We start from the raw sequence: 16,449 nt of genomic DNA, 5'->3' as shown, positions 1-16,449 counted from the left end.
TTCCAGTCGAGATCCATTACCGGTCGTGACAAGAGGCCGCCTACTTGACGACGCGATAAAATTGATGCCTGCTTCTGATATCACAAAGAAACGCGTAAGACGAAATATTACCTAACATTTGCTAGTAACGGATTTATATCTTGGGCAAATAAGAGCCTTACGATTACAAAACTACAGGGGCCCCCGTTACAGCGATGCCGCTAACATATAACGAGTTACAAATTAAAGGGTTCGATGCATTGTGTTTTTAAATGGAACTTTCTAAAAAATTTGAGAAAACTAATCGAAATTTAATATTGGAAATTAAATTCAAATTAATTGTTCATTTTAATTAAAGTAATTTTAATTTCTTCAATTTGATCAATTTTTAAATTCAGTACCTTTGTCATAATTTCAAGATTAATTTCCTCAGGGTTTTAAGAAAGCACGTCAGATCGTTGTTGTGCGTCGAGCCCTTAAATTCGAGAATAAAGAGATCGATGAGTGTGCTTTAAGGCAACGGACGTGTCGCAAGCTTACGGAACGGCTCGGGCTAAATGTGTCCTCCATCTCTTCCGTCATCTTCTCCTCCTCCTCCTCGTGCACTGCTGCTTCTGCGTGTCGATTAATTCAGCCAGCCAGCTCGATTAATTAGTCGGCGCGGACGGACTGTGGACTTGGCCGTAAAATATACCGCGTGAAGGACGACAAGCCGAGCAATCGGTACCCGCCCTTTCCGCTCCTGGTTCGTTCCCTGCAATAATTATCATCCGGTAATTAGCGAAACCTCGCACAACCTTCGTAAGCTTTGATGGATATATTGCGTTATGTAAAATTAACTTAACGCGACAATCGTTTTTCTTTGAAAGAAGCGTAACAAAGTCGTCGATATATCAGTAGTAGACAATTTAATTAATCCGGCGAGAGCACATATAATATTTGATCCGTCAACAGACGAGAAGTTCAGATAATGCACAAAAATATATTAATTTTCTTATATTGTACTTTACTTGAACGACTAAATTTTAATTATAATTTTTAATTTAATTTTTAAATTTAAATTATTAAAATTAATAAAAAAGAATAAGAGAAGCAATGTCAATATATTCAGCTTACATTAATGAAATAAAGTTTGAATTAAATTTAACGTGTGTGAAATTTGTAATTATATAGTTTTATTCACAAAGAACCAAAAGAAGTTAAAAAATTAAGATAAGATTTGAAATGTAAGACAGAGAGCAGCGTCGTGAAATAATCTTAAAGTCAATAATAATTCAATAATGATTAGCGATCTTAATTATAAGTCTCTCGATATCGTCTTCTAATGATATGTCAATGAAATTAGTTGAGAAAGTACATTCAGTAAACACGAAGGATTCATCAGGCCAATTAGACTCATTTTAATTTGCGCTCAGTCGGACGAGAGGATCGATTCGCTTTTCGCATGGAGGGCTTGAAAGCAGTTCTGAAAAGATCGCGTAGAGAAGGAAAAGAAGAAGATCGGGAAGCGCGAGCTTTTTCCGGAGGCTGTACGTTAGTCAAAGTGCCTGCGTTCACCGCCAATGATCCTGTATTCGTATTCATCGCGCCGATGCAGCACCTATCTCGTTATTTTCGGCTTACGCCCGCGTTGAATGGATCCATCGATATACTCCCGGCGATATACACGTGTGCGTATATGTGTACGTAAAAGCGAATCTCGTCTGAAACGCTCGTTTCTATTTGCAACTGTGCTCTCTGTGCTTACATGTTATATCATTGTACTGTATCAAGCGAAATATTTCCATAGAATGAGAGAACATCATCGATATTTTAAGGAAGGTACAAAAATTAAAATTTCAAAATGATTTTATAATAGTTCACAAAATTTGTGTGGCGCTAAATTTTCCTTTTCAACTACATTTCACGTTTGTGCGATACTCGCTTAAAAGAAATTTTCAAGAAATTTTAATAATTTATAAATTATAAAATTATTTTTGAAGAAATTAATAAAATTAATAAATTATAAAATTGTAAATTATAAAATTAATAAATTATAAAATTAATTCTAAAGAAATTATAAAATTAAGAAATTATAAAATTAGTTCTGAAGAAATTTTACTTAATAATTTATAAATTATAAAATTATTCTTTCGATGATAATCTTTTCATGCCACGTTTTATAATTAATATATATAAAAATTTGTCCGTCTCTTTGAATTCGGACTCGTACACAGAGAAAAATGTATACTGTATTCAAGTAAATATTATTTATTTTAAGTATATCATAAGTTTGTATATATCCGCAAATATATCATAAATTTTACCACAAGCATTAAATTTAATTGAATATATTTTGAATTTTAGCAAGTGCAGTATTTTAGTCAAGAATATTAAATTAAAATTTCGTTTGCTTACTACAAAGACATAAAGTAAGTTTGATTTTTCATTGATACAACTTTACAATATTCTTGAAGAGAAAATAAATTCTTCTTTTGAGCACATGACAATGGAATTTTCCAACATTTGCGATGAGTATATTTGAAGACTATTATCAAGAATATATTCTTTGTTGAGGAAAAGTATTACTTAAAAACAGAAAAATAAATTAAGTAATCGCTTTTCTTGACAATAGAACATTTTTCTCTGTGTATCCACTCGCCAAACGGTCGCGCCGTTTTAATGTAAATTAGAAGGAAACGCACACCGTGAGGCGTCGCGTCGTCGGATTTGGAGTCGCGGGCGTCGCGACGCCGACGGAAGTAGGTACGCGCAAGCGTCGGCGTAAATCACGCCCCTTGGCCGAACGAGGGGTCCACCCGCAACCCCATTTCCGCGTTATTACAGCCTGGAGAAGATCCAACCCCTTCCTACCCCGCGTCTGAATATCAAGGCAACCCTCCGCGTTTCCACTTAACACTCCGGTCGCGACTAATTACTCTAATTAATTGGAACTCCCGGAGAGAGAGAGATATTTTCACCGGAATTCGCTTCATCTCCATGGTAGTTACTAATTAATTACTATTATCAATAAAGCGCATTTTACACAAGACGCGATGCGTCCAGACGCAGCAGATAGGTACAATTCCGAATCCCGTATCCGCAAGTTCTCGACTATTCATGCGAGAATAACGTGTAAATATAGTCGCTGCTTGCGAAAATACGCGGTTTTCCGCAACATTGACCCGAGGCAAGAGGGGAGGAAACCGCGAGGAATCCTGAATTATATCTCGGAAAAGCGTATTTCGTGCGTCGTTAATTGGAAATGTCATCTCTAGTAGAAATTTCAGGAATTACTCCGTCTACGTGTTTTGAATCCGTGATGCTTTCAATTTATCACGTGGTAATTTATATTTATGTGGGTACTCATTATGAATTTCTATATCGCTAACACTTGAAGAATAACTAGCACACTGATAAAATTCTACATAATTTAATTAAGGATGTTTTGTACCTATTTTCAAAATATTGAGAATTTAATGAAAATTGTACAGAATGTCCTTACATATATTTAGAATCTTCAGTACAATTTTTAAATCGATTCACAATTTATAAAGATTTTAATTTGCACCGAATTAACATGTATTCTTATGGGAAACGTATAAGCGCGTCGATTCAAATGACAAAAACACATGGAAATAATATTCAGAATTTGTTTAAAATTTGCAAAAGTTTAGATACAGAGGAAATATTTGGTCAATAATATTATACAAGTATCAACTGGTTAAAAAGATATTAAATATAATTTAATGAAATTAGCCATGTATCTGCCACAAGGCGAAATGCTCCGCCAAAAGTTAATCATTTCGATTAACAAAATTCGGAATATTTAAATATTAAAAAATACATCTCTGCATTGTACCTGAGATCAAATTGTAATATTCCACACAATTTCTTACTCAAAATACACCAAAAGTGGATATATTTGTCAATATTGATTTTCAGCTACTTTTTGTTGAAATTGTACATACAAAACATCCTTAAAATGTTATATCAAATATTGACGGAAATAATTATTTTACGTTCTATAAGTATTTTATTATATAAAAAAATAAATACTTGATAAAGAATATTGTTTTAAAATATCTCTGGAAAAATCCTCTTTATAAATATTTCATTATATCATGCATGTGTCTATGCAAAATTGCAGAATTTATTGGTACGACTTCTCTTTCTCCCTTAAGAGTTTGTAAATTTGAAAAATTCTTTAACTCGCTCGTACGAATAATTAATTTTTAATTCAATTTTATTAAAAATGTGTGCTTGAGGGGTCAAAATATAATCCTTAGCAATTCGACTCATCGTAGAAGAAGCAGATTTTCTCTCGAGCTTTAAACGCTAATTTAAAAATGCAACAAATCTCTCGCTTACCCTTCAAAACATTGAGATGTCGATAGTAAGCGTTACCGTGCCAGCTCTCGGGACTTCTCGCCGGCGGCAATTCCGTCTTCACGTCACGTAGAGCCGCGGTTTCTTCGGCAATCTTTTCAGCCTCTCGTTCCTGCAACGAGAAAATATTTCAACGTAAGGAGCTTGTCTAAATAAAAATAAATAAACCAGGAAGAAAAACGCGTATATAAAGTCTAAAACCTGCCGAATACAGGCCGATAGTTTCGCTAAATCGACCCGCATCCTCGTATATTTCCTTATTAATCGGTGAGAAAAGAAATATATAATACAATATATCTTGATATCAATTTTTAACCAAGTACACAGTGATAAAAAGTATATCGTTACAGCAATAATTCACAATTCTAAAGGGCTTCTTTCCGCCAGACTGTCTCTTTACTTTGAGAGAGGACATTATTACGTCCGAAACGTCGCGATCGTGACGGTCTCGCGAAAGGTAAGCCTTCATCGGCCAATGAATATATATTTTTCATTCGACATTAAGGAGTCACCGTCGACGTTTGGTCAGCCATAAAACGAGGCCGCAGTAATAATATCGTCGCGGAAGTGCTCGTCCTGGGGAAACGGGAATCGTCATTTTCGTGGAGGCAGGTGGCGGCAGGAGGGGAACAGGGACGGGACAGGGGGAGGGGGGGAGGGGGACAGGGTCGGCAAACAGCCGCGATATGTCGCGTCTCCTTGACGTAATGACAACCGTGGAAATGGATGACGACGACCTACCACTCATCCTGATCAACCACTTAGGTATGCAACGATGGCTCGCGCGCGGCGCGGGAGGGGGGGGTGGCGATCTACAATCTAAACGCGCGGCGAGCCGGCCAAAGCGGGACGCGCACGGTGCTTTATTTAATGCTTCCATCGATAGCGATCGTCGAATTACTTAAATTAATTCCGCCGTCGCCTCCGCCGCCTCCACCGCCGAGCGCACGCCGGAGCGGATCGATCGAGGTGAATTATTCACTCGACTCGGCCAGGGACGAAACGAGCAGTTCGCTACGCGTCGGCCTGCCTCGGCCGATTAAAAAGTCACGGAAACGCGCGCTCTCACCGTAATGTCCGAAGGAGGGAGGAGATTACCGGTCTCCGGGGAGCTCCCGGAAACGACACTCCCCCCCCTCCGGATACGAATGCTTCTACTAGAGCTAACGATATTCGGGTATACTCCAATATCCGGATATCCGCTCGCTACTCTCCAAGTGTGTGTAATATCATAGTATCCCGTATTACCTGTCATTTTAGCCAGGTATCATCCGATAATTTACACAAATAATTGACATCCCATTCGGAGTAATACACGGGAAAAATTAATAATAATGTAATATAATTGTCAGATGATTCAGCGTACATTTATTTTTTATAAGACTGAGGTAGTAGTTAATTGTTGCACAAGTGAGTTAGAGAATTTTTGAATTTTATAAACTCTTAAGGAGGGAGAAAACTAGTAGAGAAAAGTATTGATAAATTTTGCAATTGTGCATATATAATATTCATAAAGAATACGCATATATAATATTCATAAAGAGACGTCTTCCAAAAGTATTTTGAAACAATATTCTTTTTTAATACAACTTTTCTTTTTTTTTAAGAAATCATTTATATTAGAATTTATAGTAGAATGTAAAATCATTTCTTAGCTAAATCTTGGGTATAATATTTTAATAGAGTTTTGTAGAATTTTATCAACTTGTTATAATAATTCTTCGCGACTATTAACGTCCGATACAAAAATTCATAATAAATACTAACATAAATATAAATTACCACGTGATAGAAATTGTCACGACTTCAAATGTGTAGGTAAAATAATATATATAATATTAATTAATTATTAATAAATGTATATAATATCATATACATATACAGATAATATACACACCGAAAAAAAGTAAGTGTCAAATCAAAACTTATATACTTAAACTAACGCGTTCATTGTTTCGTATAAGCGCAACAATTTATAATCTTCTTTAAGAATTTAATAATTTTAAATTTCAACCAGTTTTATAGTCTCATTTTAATATTGTAATTGTCACCTCAAGAATATATAATTATTTAATTATTTAATTATTTAATTATTTAATTATATAATTATTTTCTACTTTAAGAAAATTATAATCTTTGATTTAAAAATGTTATTTTTTATCTAACATTATTCCTTTTCTATTCAAGAAAATTAAATCATAAGAATATATTTTTCTTGATTCAACTATATAAAATGGCTTCATTCAAGTAAGCAATTATTCAAGCAATTATATTTTTTTTTAATTAACGCGATATAAAATCTCATTATATAATCTCATTTCAAGATTTCCATGTTAAAATTAAATATATTTTCAAAATAAGAATGTTCTTTTTTTCTGTGGCTATAAAAAACATGTTCCTATATATAACGCAATATTTATTTGATTTTAGCGGATTTTCGAAGCATCGAATTCATTGCGATTCGCTGTTAGAATGACTGTTTAGGGGATGTTATTTAAAAATCAGCATATACATCGAGCTACCGATTTCGTGCGATTTCGTATACACAGTGCGTGTAAATGGATAGGCGGATAGGCGCGGAAAAAAAGGACGGAAACTTCATACGGCGTCGGGCAAAGCCACACCGGGAAAGAATATGACACGCGAAAATGCATTTTTAACGAATAACACGGTTGTACCTTCTGCACAACTCGTTCGGGTTCTCGTTAGTCTAAACGGGTTACGGAATAGAAGGAAAGCCCGCGAGTGAAATTCATATAAGTTATATGTTTCACACGAGTTACGAGAAAATGGAACGACTTGTCATCACTTTACGTTCTCCAAGCACGAAGTGTACTGCAGCAAGTTAATTACTTAAGTAAATAAGTTATATAAGCCTGTTAGAGAGATAAAGTCTCTTGCTTAAATGAATATGACATGGGACTGTAAAAATTCGAAAAAATAATATTATAATCCGTAACATTATAATTTTTAGAATCGAGCAATTTGATTATTAAACCACTGAATACTCCGAGAATGTAAAATCGTTTCTCAGCAACGCGAATACAAGAAAGCATTAAGCTTAATTAATTATAGCTTAATTAAAGTTAATTAAAGAAGCAATCGAAAATAATTATCAACATCGCGTTGTCGGGGTTTCAATTGTCCTGTAACTTTTACAGGTATAATTACTGAGCCGGCAAAATTCCCGTGGATTTTTACTGCTTCAACGAGTTCCTCGATTTACGCAGCAACGCTAATGCACTACAACGAACGTCGTTAACTGATGGTAACGCGATTCCCCCTTTTTCTCCATCTCTTTCTCCCTCTCTTTCTCGCAAAGGTAAATGTAATCATCGTAGTTTCCGTCCGCAGTTACGTGATGTTGTAATCGTCACAATGGTATAAATATTTCATATCGTGCCTGACGTATACGCGAACGTTACGGGGTACAATCGACTTTAACTGTCGTTTCGAGGCTTCCTATCGCAGCTCGTGCATCTCGGTGATTACCACCGTATATAGCCGCCCACATACATATATGTGCGCGATACGATTAAGGTATATTCACACGTTAAAATAGCAGTCCTTAGTACAAAAGTGTGCAATTTGTTCATTTTTATCTTTCCGTTCACAATTTAGCAAGAAATTCCTTCTTAAGAGGCGAGATATTCATTGCATATCGATAAATATGAATTCGAGAGAGATTTCTTTCGCGTATTATATAATACACGGTATAATTCTTCACATATATTACGTATATTAATGCAAGTATGTAAAATTTATATTTATCTAAAGCTCAAAGAGAACACTCTAAAAGATTGTGCGTAGAGTTTAATTATAAAAAAAATATAATGAAGCAATTAAATTTTGTTGCGCATGAATTGAGAGAGCTGCATAATAATAATAATAATAATAATAATAATAATAATAATAATAATAATAATAATAATAATAATAATAATAATAATAATAATAATAATAATAATAATAATAATAATAATAATAATAATAATGTATAACAACTTTATATATATCGGATATAATATGTAAATGATCCTTCAAGATATATAGCGAGGATTATATTGTACTTCCTACGTTATACAGAAGAGATATAATCATGTTCTAGAATTGTGTGCGTGTCGTACTTATAAATATGACTAGGTCGAAAAAAGCTCTTCAATGTATTATGCACACGCGATAACCTTTGATTTAAAATTTCGCCAAATTAGGTTAATTTGCGAAAAGCGATGTTTGAGATCTATCGTTTCGTGAATAGCCTAAAACAATTAACATTCGATAAAACTTACCTGCAAGACTTGCTCATATCACTTGGCTTATGTAAAAATTAATTATGAGACGATGCTTTAATGGGCCGCGTCTATCAAAAGCACCGATAAAATTTTCATGCTGTTTGGGATTTCGGATAATTATGTTTTGTATGCACGCGGAGAGAGAGAAAGACTCACCCCGTAAAGAACGGGGCTCGAAAGGGGTCGTGCTGTCTATTGTGAAGTAATTCGATGAGGTAAAAACGTTACGGAGGGTGACTTTTGTTTGTGACAGACGCGTGAGTCCGAAAAATACACTCGTTCTTTAAAAAATACACTCTTTTCTTCTTTCATTATTATTTTTTCGATCTAGCTTTTCAGCCGATTATTTCTTTCCTTAATATCGAATTTAGCAATAAATTTGCGTGCCAGGCAATTGATTTAATATAATTATTGTCAGAAATTAATATTTAAAAATATTGTTAAATGTATAATAAATTTTGAAATTGTGAGGTATTTCCTTTTTCAAAATAAAGTTATAGTTTACTGCTACTTTGATTTTAATCAAAAGGAAATATTCATTCAAAGTATAAAATTCGATATAGATAATTATACTTTACATAAATATATACACAACGATACATATAATTATTCAAAGATCTTTTCACTTTATTGAACGAAATAATTAATCCGTGCAAGAATCTTTTTCAAAAGGTCTGCTGCATCGATTGAATGCGCTGTTAAATCGGAACAAATCGTTGAAACATCATCGCACATAATTATTGTCAGAAATTAACATTTACAAATATTATTCAATGTATAATAAATTTTGACATTGTGAGGCACTTCCTTTTTCAAAATAAAGTTATATTTTACTGCTACTTTGATTTTAATCAAAAGAAAATATTCATTCAAAGTATAAAATTCGATATAGATAATTATACTTTACATAAATATATACACAACGATACATATAATTATTCAAAGATCTTTTCATTTTATTGATCGAAATAATTAATCCGTGCAAGAATCTTTTTTAAAAGGTCTGCTGCATCGATTGCATTGTTAAATCGGAACAAATCGTTGAAACATCATCGCACATTATTGTCAGAAATTAACATTTACAAATATTATTAAATGTATAATAAATTTTGAAATTGTGAGGCATTTCCTTTTTCAAAATAAAGTTATATTTTACTGCTACTTTGATTTTAATCAAAAGAAAATATTCATTCAAAGTATAAGATTCGATATAGATAATTATACTTTACATAAATATATACACAACGATACATATAATTATTCAAAGATCTTTTCATTTTATTGATCGAAATAATTAATCCGTGCAAGAATCTTTTTTAAAAGGTCTGCTGCATCGATTGCGTTGTTAAATCGGAACAAATCGTTGAAACATCATCGCACATTATTGTCAGAAATTAACATTTACAAATATTATTAAATGTATAATAAATTTTGAAATTGTGAGGCATTTCCTTTTTCAAAATAAAGTTATATTTTACTGCTACTTTGATTTTAATCAAAAGAAAATATTCATTCAAAGTATAAGATTCGATATAGATAATCATACTTTACATAAATATATACACAGCGATACATATCGATGATCGAAATAATTAATCCGTGCAAAAATCTTTTTCAAAAGGTCTGCTGCGTCGATCGAATGCGTTGTTAAATCGGAACAAATCGTTGAAACGTCATCGTACAACACGATTATACTGCGAGAAAACGCTCGCTATAGAGCAGGTGGTCTGCACGATTTATATCTACGTATATCCTATGAAGTCGATGCCGCGTTATATATCCTTGGGGGTTGTCGGCACATATGTTCCTCGTAATATGCATGTAACCTACGTGTATACACACGGAGGGCTCGTGCTCGTTCGGTGGCGAATCTGTTTTCGTAAAAGATCGATTCGCCACGCGATCAACTGCGATCTTAAGCCCGTATGCTCTAGAACGGATTAAAAGCGATGAAATGCGAGTCACGTGAAGACAACTCGGAAGAGCTCTCCTTTATATCCCCTTCGCGACATAAAGCATTAAGCGAGAGAAATATGCCTATATTGCACGGAGGAGGCACCATATTTGTGGAACGAAAAAAAATTTTTTTAATTTTCTTTAGCTGAAGATCGAATTAAATTATTTTGAAGATAGAAAATTATGAAGAGAAATTCGCGTAATTGATCAAAATCGATTGGAGAATTGCATACCGCGCAATTTTATATTAAAATACATATTCAAAATATTGAAAATAAATCAATATTTATTAGATTTTATTTATTCTGAAAAATTTTTATCTCGACATTTATAGTACTTTACACTTACTTATTTGCGCAATACTTTTTCCTACTTTCATAATTAAAATTATTTATATGTATATCACTTGAAGGATAATGCAAAAAGTGGAATAGTGTAAGGTGTAACTTTCTGCGTATTTATTTGCAGCGCGCGATATTTCGCAGGATATCCTTCGGAAAACGGATTATCGAAGATAAAGGAGAGGCCAGTGTAGAATTATGAAGAGAGAGCTGGACAAAACGTAGCGAATAGGACCGGCCAAATTCGAGGCATGTAAGCCTCGTTATGTTATCCACCTTGTTATTATATCGCCGGTACGTGAGGTGTACGAATGTTATCGTAGCTCACGTGAAAACTGGAAATATTCCGGGCGATATTTGTGTTACAGGAACATTGAATCAAAGCAGAATACCGGACACGAGATCTACGGGAAGCATCAAGTGGAATAGAGCAAATTTATGGTGTTCTCTAGAATAAAAGATTTTTTTCGAAATTTTGGATAATACATATTTACAGACGAAATTATATAAAATACATATAATATTAAATTATAATATATAGAATTACATTGCAGATTGACTCAAGAATTATAAGCTTACGAATAAATTCTACAATTTCGGATAAAATTTGGAGAAAAATAAAATATGCATAAAACACATGCTATTATTATATTAAACAATACAAATATTATTATCAAAACGAGTGTAAATATATATTCAGAGAGACCAAATAGGGAACACGCGTACACACGTACAAATCAAGAGCGAAGAAAATAACGGGGAGGAAGTCGGTTAGCTTAATGAGAAAGAAGGAAAATGCGGAAAGAAAATGCGCGGGAGAAAATCTGTCTATTCGCGTGCGAGAGAGAGAGCTAGAGAGGGAGAGAGAGGGAGAAGGAGAAACGCAGAGAGACGGGGAAGTTTCCCGCTTGCGGATGAGTTCCGCGTTCTCCCATTTGTAACTCCGTTCACCCGGCAAAGTAGGTAGAAATCCTGCCCCGTCCCCATCATCGGATGCCACCCCCGCGCTTATCTAGCACGTCCGACCCCCGCCGCTCGTCGAGGACCAACGTGCGGCCGCACAGCATCCGGTACCATCCGGCGGACCGAAAAGCCCGCCCGACCGACACGGCCGTCTGCCCATCCTCGCGTTATGGCGCGCTCGATTGTTTCCAGCCCCGTTGATCCAATAAAGGATTACGGCGAAACAATCGTAGCGTGCAGCGCGCGGACGGCAGCACCCTCTTCCCTCCTCTTCCTCCCACGATCCTCCCGCTCGCGATGGCTTTTACGTTAACGGCCGAACTTTCGACTCGGCCGCGTACATCGAGACTATGGAACTGACGCCTGAATACGATGCACTGTACCCGATGCTATTGTTCCTTTTGTGTCCTCTTTTTTTCGCGTGCGATTTTTCAGTATTGCGTTTCTACGGGATTCGTGGGTGACGACTAAAATAATTGAACTGTAAAATATATAAGGATCTCGTATGATTTAAAATAATTATATGTTTGATGTTTTTCGCAGGTATTCAATGATGGATTCTTTTACGAAGGGAAATGATGAAAAAAGCTTAATAGATTAAAGAAGAAGCTAAATTAAATTAGATGTGTACAGTGTTGATAGAATCTATAATAAGAAAATTTAAAAAGATTTTAACTTATTTGCCACCATGATACTCATCAGATAATCTGATACATATCTTTATTATATTTTATATAAAAAGGGAAATGTATTTATAAGGATAATTGTCGCGAAATTTCTGAACTGGTGAATCAAGTAACCGAGTAAAGAATACAACGGAGAAGGTGGAAGAGTACGTAAATATGATCCCGGGACGAGGGGATGAAAAGGGGTGGAAAGATGTACGTGAACGCGATTGTGAAGTCGAACGGATTGAAACGCGCTCGCGCACACACGTGATGCGCATGGAGTTAATACGGAATCGCGTTAGTCGGAATCGCTTCCGGTCGGACGGCCTCGCTCGAGTTTGCGGGCCGCCCTGGTATTATGTCGGGAAATTGATTATACTCTCGATAATGCCGGATTTGCCGCGGAAGAGCGTAACGTGTCCGATGGTGCGCGCGCGCGCGGCCCAAGAGTTACTCTCTCGCTCCCAATCCTCCGGGCATTATTGACGATTTTTTTTATCCTTTTTACGCGCCGATGCTGTCGAAATCGATGCGATTTCATAGCGAACTGATCACGAGCCTCCGTATCCTAATCCATTTATTTGTATTCCCGGTCCAACTGCTTGCCGCGTATATATCTCTGTTTGTAATTTATTATGAATGTTTCTAATTTCATGCATAGACCCGATATATCAATTGAGACATTTATTACTGAGTCTGTTTAATCTTTTATAATAATAAATCTTTATTTTAAATATCAGTACTGATAAATAAAAATTTTATTAGTTTTGAAGATGTAAGGGAATGTAACTTTAATACAAAAATAATTAGAAAAATTCTGTTAAATTGTATAAAATAAATTAATTATTAGAGATAATTATTCATACTATTTCAAGGAAAAATGAGCATTTTGATAGAAATTGGAAAATGTTTTATTTTAAAAATGTAGCTGAATTAATTTGAATGTAAAGAAAAAAATAGCACTAATTGTTTTTCTTTCAAAAAAAAAAAAATAGCGTCATTTGTCCTCTAAATTTTCAGAGAAGAAAGCTATTTTAATCTATATAGAAATCTATTTTAATCTATATGTATAGATTCGAGGGAGAATGCGGAAAATGTTGGCGTTCATTGCGGCGAAACATTATTTGCAGCTTCTCAATTTCGCGCGTGTGAGTTATAAAACAATTTTCGCGTAAGCTCCTCCATTCAGGTGGCCATACTGTGAACACCGTAACGGCGTTAACGAGTTTCAACCCCGGGAGGGAAGGGAGAGGGGAAGGGGTTGCATCAGTATCCCGATGCTTTTCGCCTCACATGACGGCCGCCATGGAAATAATTTTTTTCAACCGTTTAGCAAGTCTCGTCAAAACGTATTGATTCTTGCTCCCTCGTGCCGATAAAAAACGATTGTTATCCGTGTCTGGTACCTATCAGTAAATTTGCAAAATCCTGATATTACCAGTCAAATGTGTGAAAATGTAACACGTTAACTTTCTTTCAGATACAAAAATAAATTAGTGTTATAAATAATAAGCAAACGTAATAAAAAATATAAAAAGATGGTGAACACAAATAATTTCTTAATCTTGTTTTATCTCTCATTATTTTATGCATCGAAAAAAAACCTACATTTTTATATTTTTTATATAATTTTTAATATGATTGCACTATTTACGTTATATATTCATTTTTATTTTTATTTTAATATATATTTTTGTTAGCACGCATTTGTTTGGAGGACATATTTTATCACCTTGATTGCAAGTCAAGCAAAGCTAATCTCAAAAGTTGGAGCAGCGCTCAAGTTCGGACGGAAAAGAGGCGCGAGAGGGAAAGAGAAAGAGCGACTGGGACGTGGGGGTGATAGCAGACGGCGGGAGTTGTATTGGATTTGAGGGTCCCGGGGCGGAGCTCTCTCTGTCTCTCTTTCTCTTTCTCCTCTCTCTCTCTGGTCCGTACTAACGATTATAATTAAATCAACAGTCGCCGCCCTCGACTTCCATGGAGCGAACCTCCATTTCGGTCCGTGATGTTGTATTTCTCTCAGCGCGTCCGACGTCCGGGTGCAAATAGAATTAAGTAAAAGGTGGCCGGGGCCAGATTAAACGAAGGGAAGAATGAGACGGACGCGTCGTGGAACTTTCGGCGTCTAACGCCAATAAATTTTGGCGTCCGACATCGAGTTACGCGACCATATCTCTCAAGTTAAATGACCGATCAATATTTTATGTTGTCCTATCACTTACTGTAATTATTTTGTACGTATCGTTTAAAAATCATAATTAAATATTAAGTATATATTTACGCATTTGTTATCTACAACAACGATGTATCTGGCGAGAATTATAACGTTTCTCTAAAATAATCACGTTTTGTATTTTTGAAATGAAAAATATCGCGATAGCTGAAATTAAATTTTAGATAATTAAAAAAATTGATAGTTGAAGAGAGAAGAAGAAAGAGGGAAAGAGAAGATTGATTAATAATTTGTCGATTATTTTATCAATAACGTAATACTATAAATATATACGTACATGTCATATAGTCACTTCCATGAATCAACGATATTTATACGATGAAATAATTCCTACCGACGAAATGTTACCAGGTTAAACTATTTCTACAAAGATAGACGTAGATACACATCATGTAATGTATCATGGTAGTCGATTTAATCACAGAGCGTCCCGAAGGGCTCTAAAGATATAAGGTCAGAGTTTGGCATTTCGACGTACCGAGAGTAACTTTAGCTCTACTCACTGGCTCTTAAAAATGCCAACTGGGGTTCCTTAATTAATGCGGATGGCGTAAAAGCATAAATGTCAATCGTTCGCACAAAATGATATAAATTAGGTCACCGTTATTCATCAGTTTCACCTGGTGTCACTTTAATATCTCAGCAATTCTTATAAAATTTTTAACGCATGTATATAATTATTAACGGACAAAAGATCTTTTCAGAGCTAAAGATGTTAGGAATGAAAGATGTGCGGCTAATATTAATTATCCTTAATGAGAAATCCTAACGAGAAAATGTAAAATCGGAAAAAATATTGTATAAAAAGATGTGCATAATATAAAATGAGTTAAAAAATTCCTTTCGAAGTTTTTCTCGAAATTTATACATAATTTCTAATAAATTTGCGGTTCATAATAAAAAAAATGTTTTTCGGAAAAGGTTTTCTGTGATTGTATCTCATATCGCTTACCGTTCTTTCGGAAAGAAGAATCATGAAAAAAAAAAAAGAAACGCGAAGGAAAAAGATTGTCACGTGCTGAGGAAGGGAAAAGAAGTAACGCGTACCTCTTCCGGAACCTATAATGACTCTCCAGACGGTCGAGGCGCAATTAAAAGTTGCGGTCGAAACTAACTAAACCAGCCGTAGTTTGATTTAAACGTTTCCGACCCCCGTTACGCTCCTACGTGACGTTGCTTAATTGCATTTAAATGGATGGCGGATGAGATTCCGTAAGATTCCATCTTCGTTGCTTTCGAAACCCGGAAAGTCCGGCCGAAGGGAATTCATCGACGCGATTCGGACTTTCAGTAATCACGATCGAGCAAAAGATCTTAATTGATTGACGGTGATTTACTCTTGCTTGCAAAGCGAGACTCCAGTTAAAATTACAGCAGAGAGAAGTATCGTTGCACTATAATGAATACGGAGATATCCACGTCTGTGTATATTATTCCTAGACTTGATAAATAGTCTTTCAATGTCGGTTATTTAATTAAATTAAAACAATCTTATTGTGCCAGTTGTTTAGAAATATAACAATTTCTTATTCGTTTCAAAATTAATTTTAATTTAATATAATTTGGGATTGATACTTGTCAATAAATTTCGACTTAATTGGATAGAAATTTAAGGCTTTTAATTTATCGATGCGAGAAAGAAAGCG

General features: G+C 34.9%; 1 protein-coding gene across 1 annotated transcript in view; it reads right to left on the bottom strand.

The window, feature by feature from the left end:
- Nucleotides 1-402: 402 nt before the first annotated feature.
- LOC105257492 (SKI family transcriptional corepressor 2) overlaps nucleotides 403-16,449 on the bottom strand; it is a 36,987-nt gene continuing 20,940 nt past the window's right edge. Inside the window, exons 7-8 of the mRNA XM_020029431.2 lie at nucleotides 4,330-4,459; nucleotides 403-733 (exon numbers count right to left, since the gene is read on the bottom strand). Of these exons, the coding sequence (XP_019884990.2) occupies nucleotides 627-733; nucleotides 4,330-4,459 (237 nt within the window). The 3' untranslated portion in view covers nucleotides 403-626. The remainder of the gene's footprint in view (nucleotides 734-4,329; nucleotides 4,460-16,449) is intronic.

This window comes from Camponotus floridanus, unplaced genomic scaffold (assembly GCF_003227725.1).
Source record: "Camponotus floridanus strain SB8 unplaced genomic scaffold, Cflo_v7.5 scaffold56, whole genome shotgun sequence".
In the NCBI taxonomy this organism is placed as follows: Eukaryota; Metazoa; Arthropoda; class Insecta; order Hymenoptera; family Formicidae; genus Camponotus; species Camponotus floridanus.
Note: the sequence above shows the minus strand (reverse complement) of the source record. Positions and strands in the feature narration are given on the sequence as shown.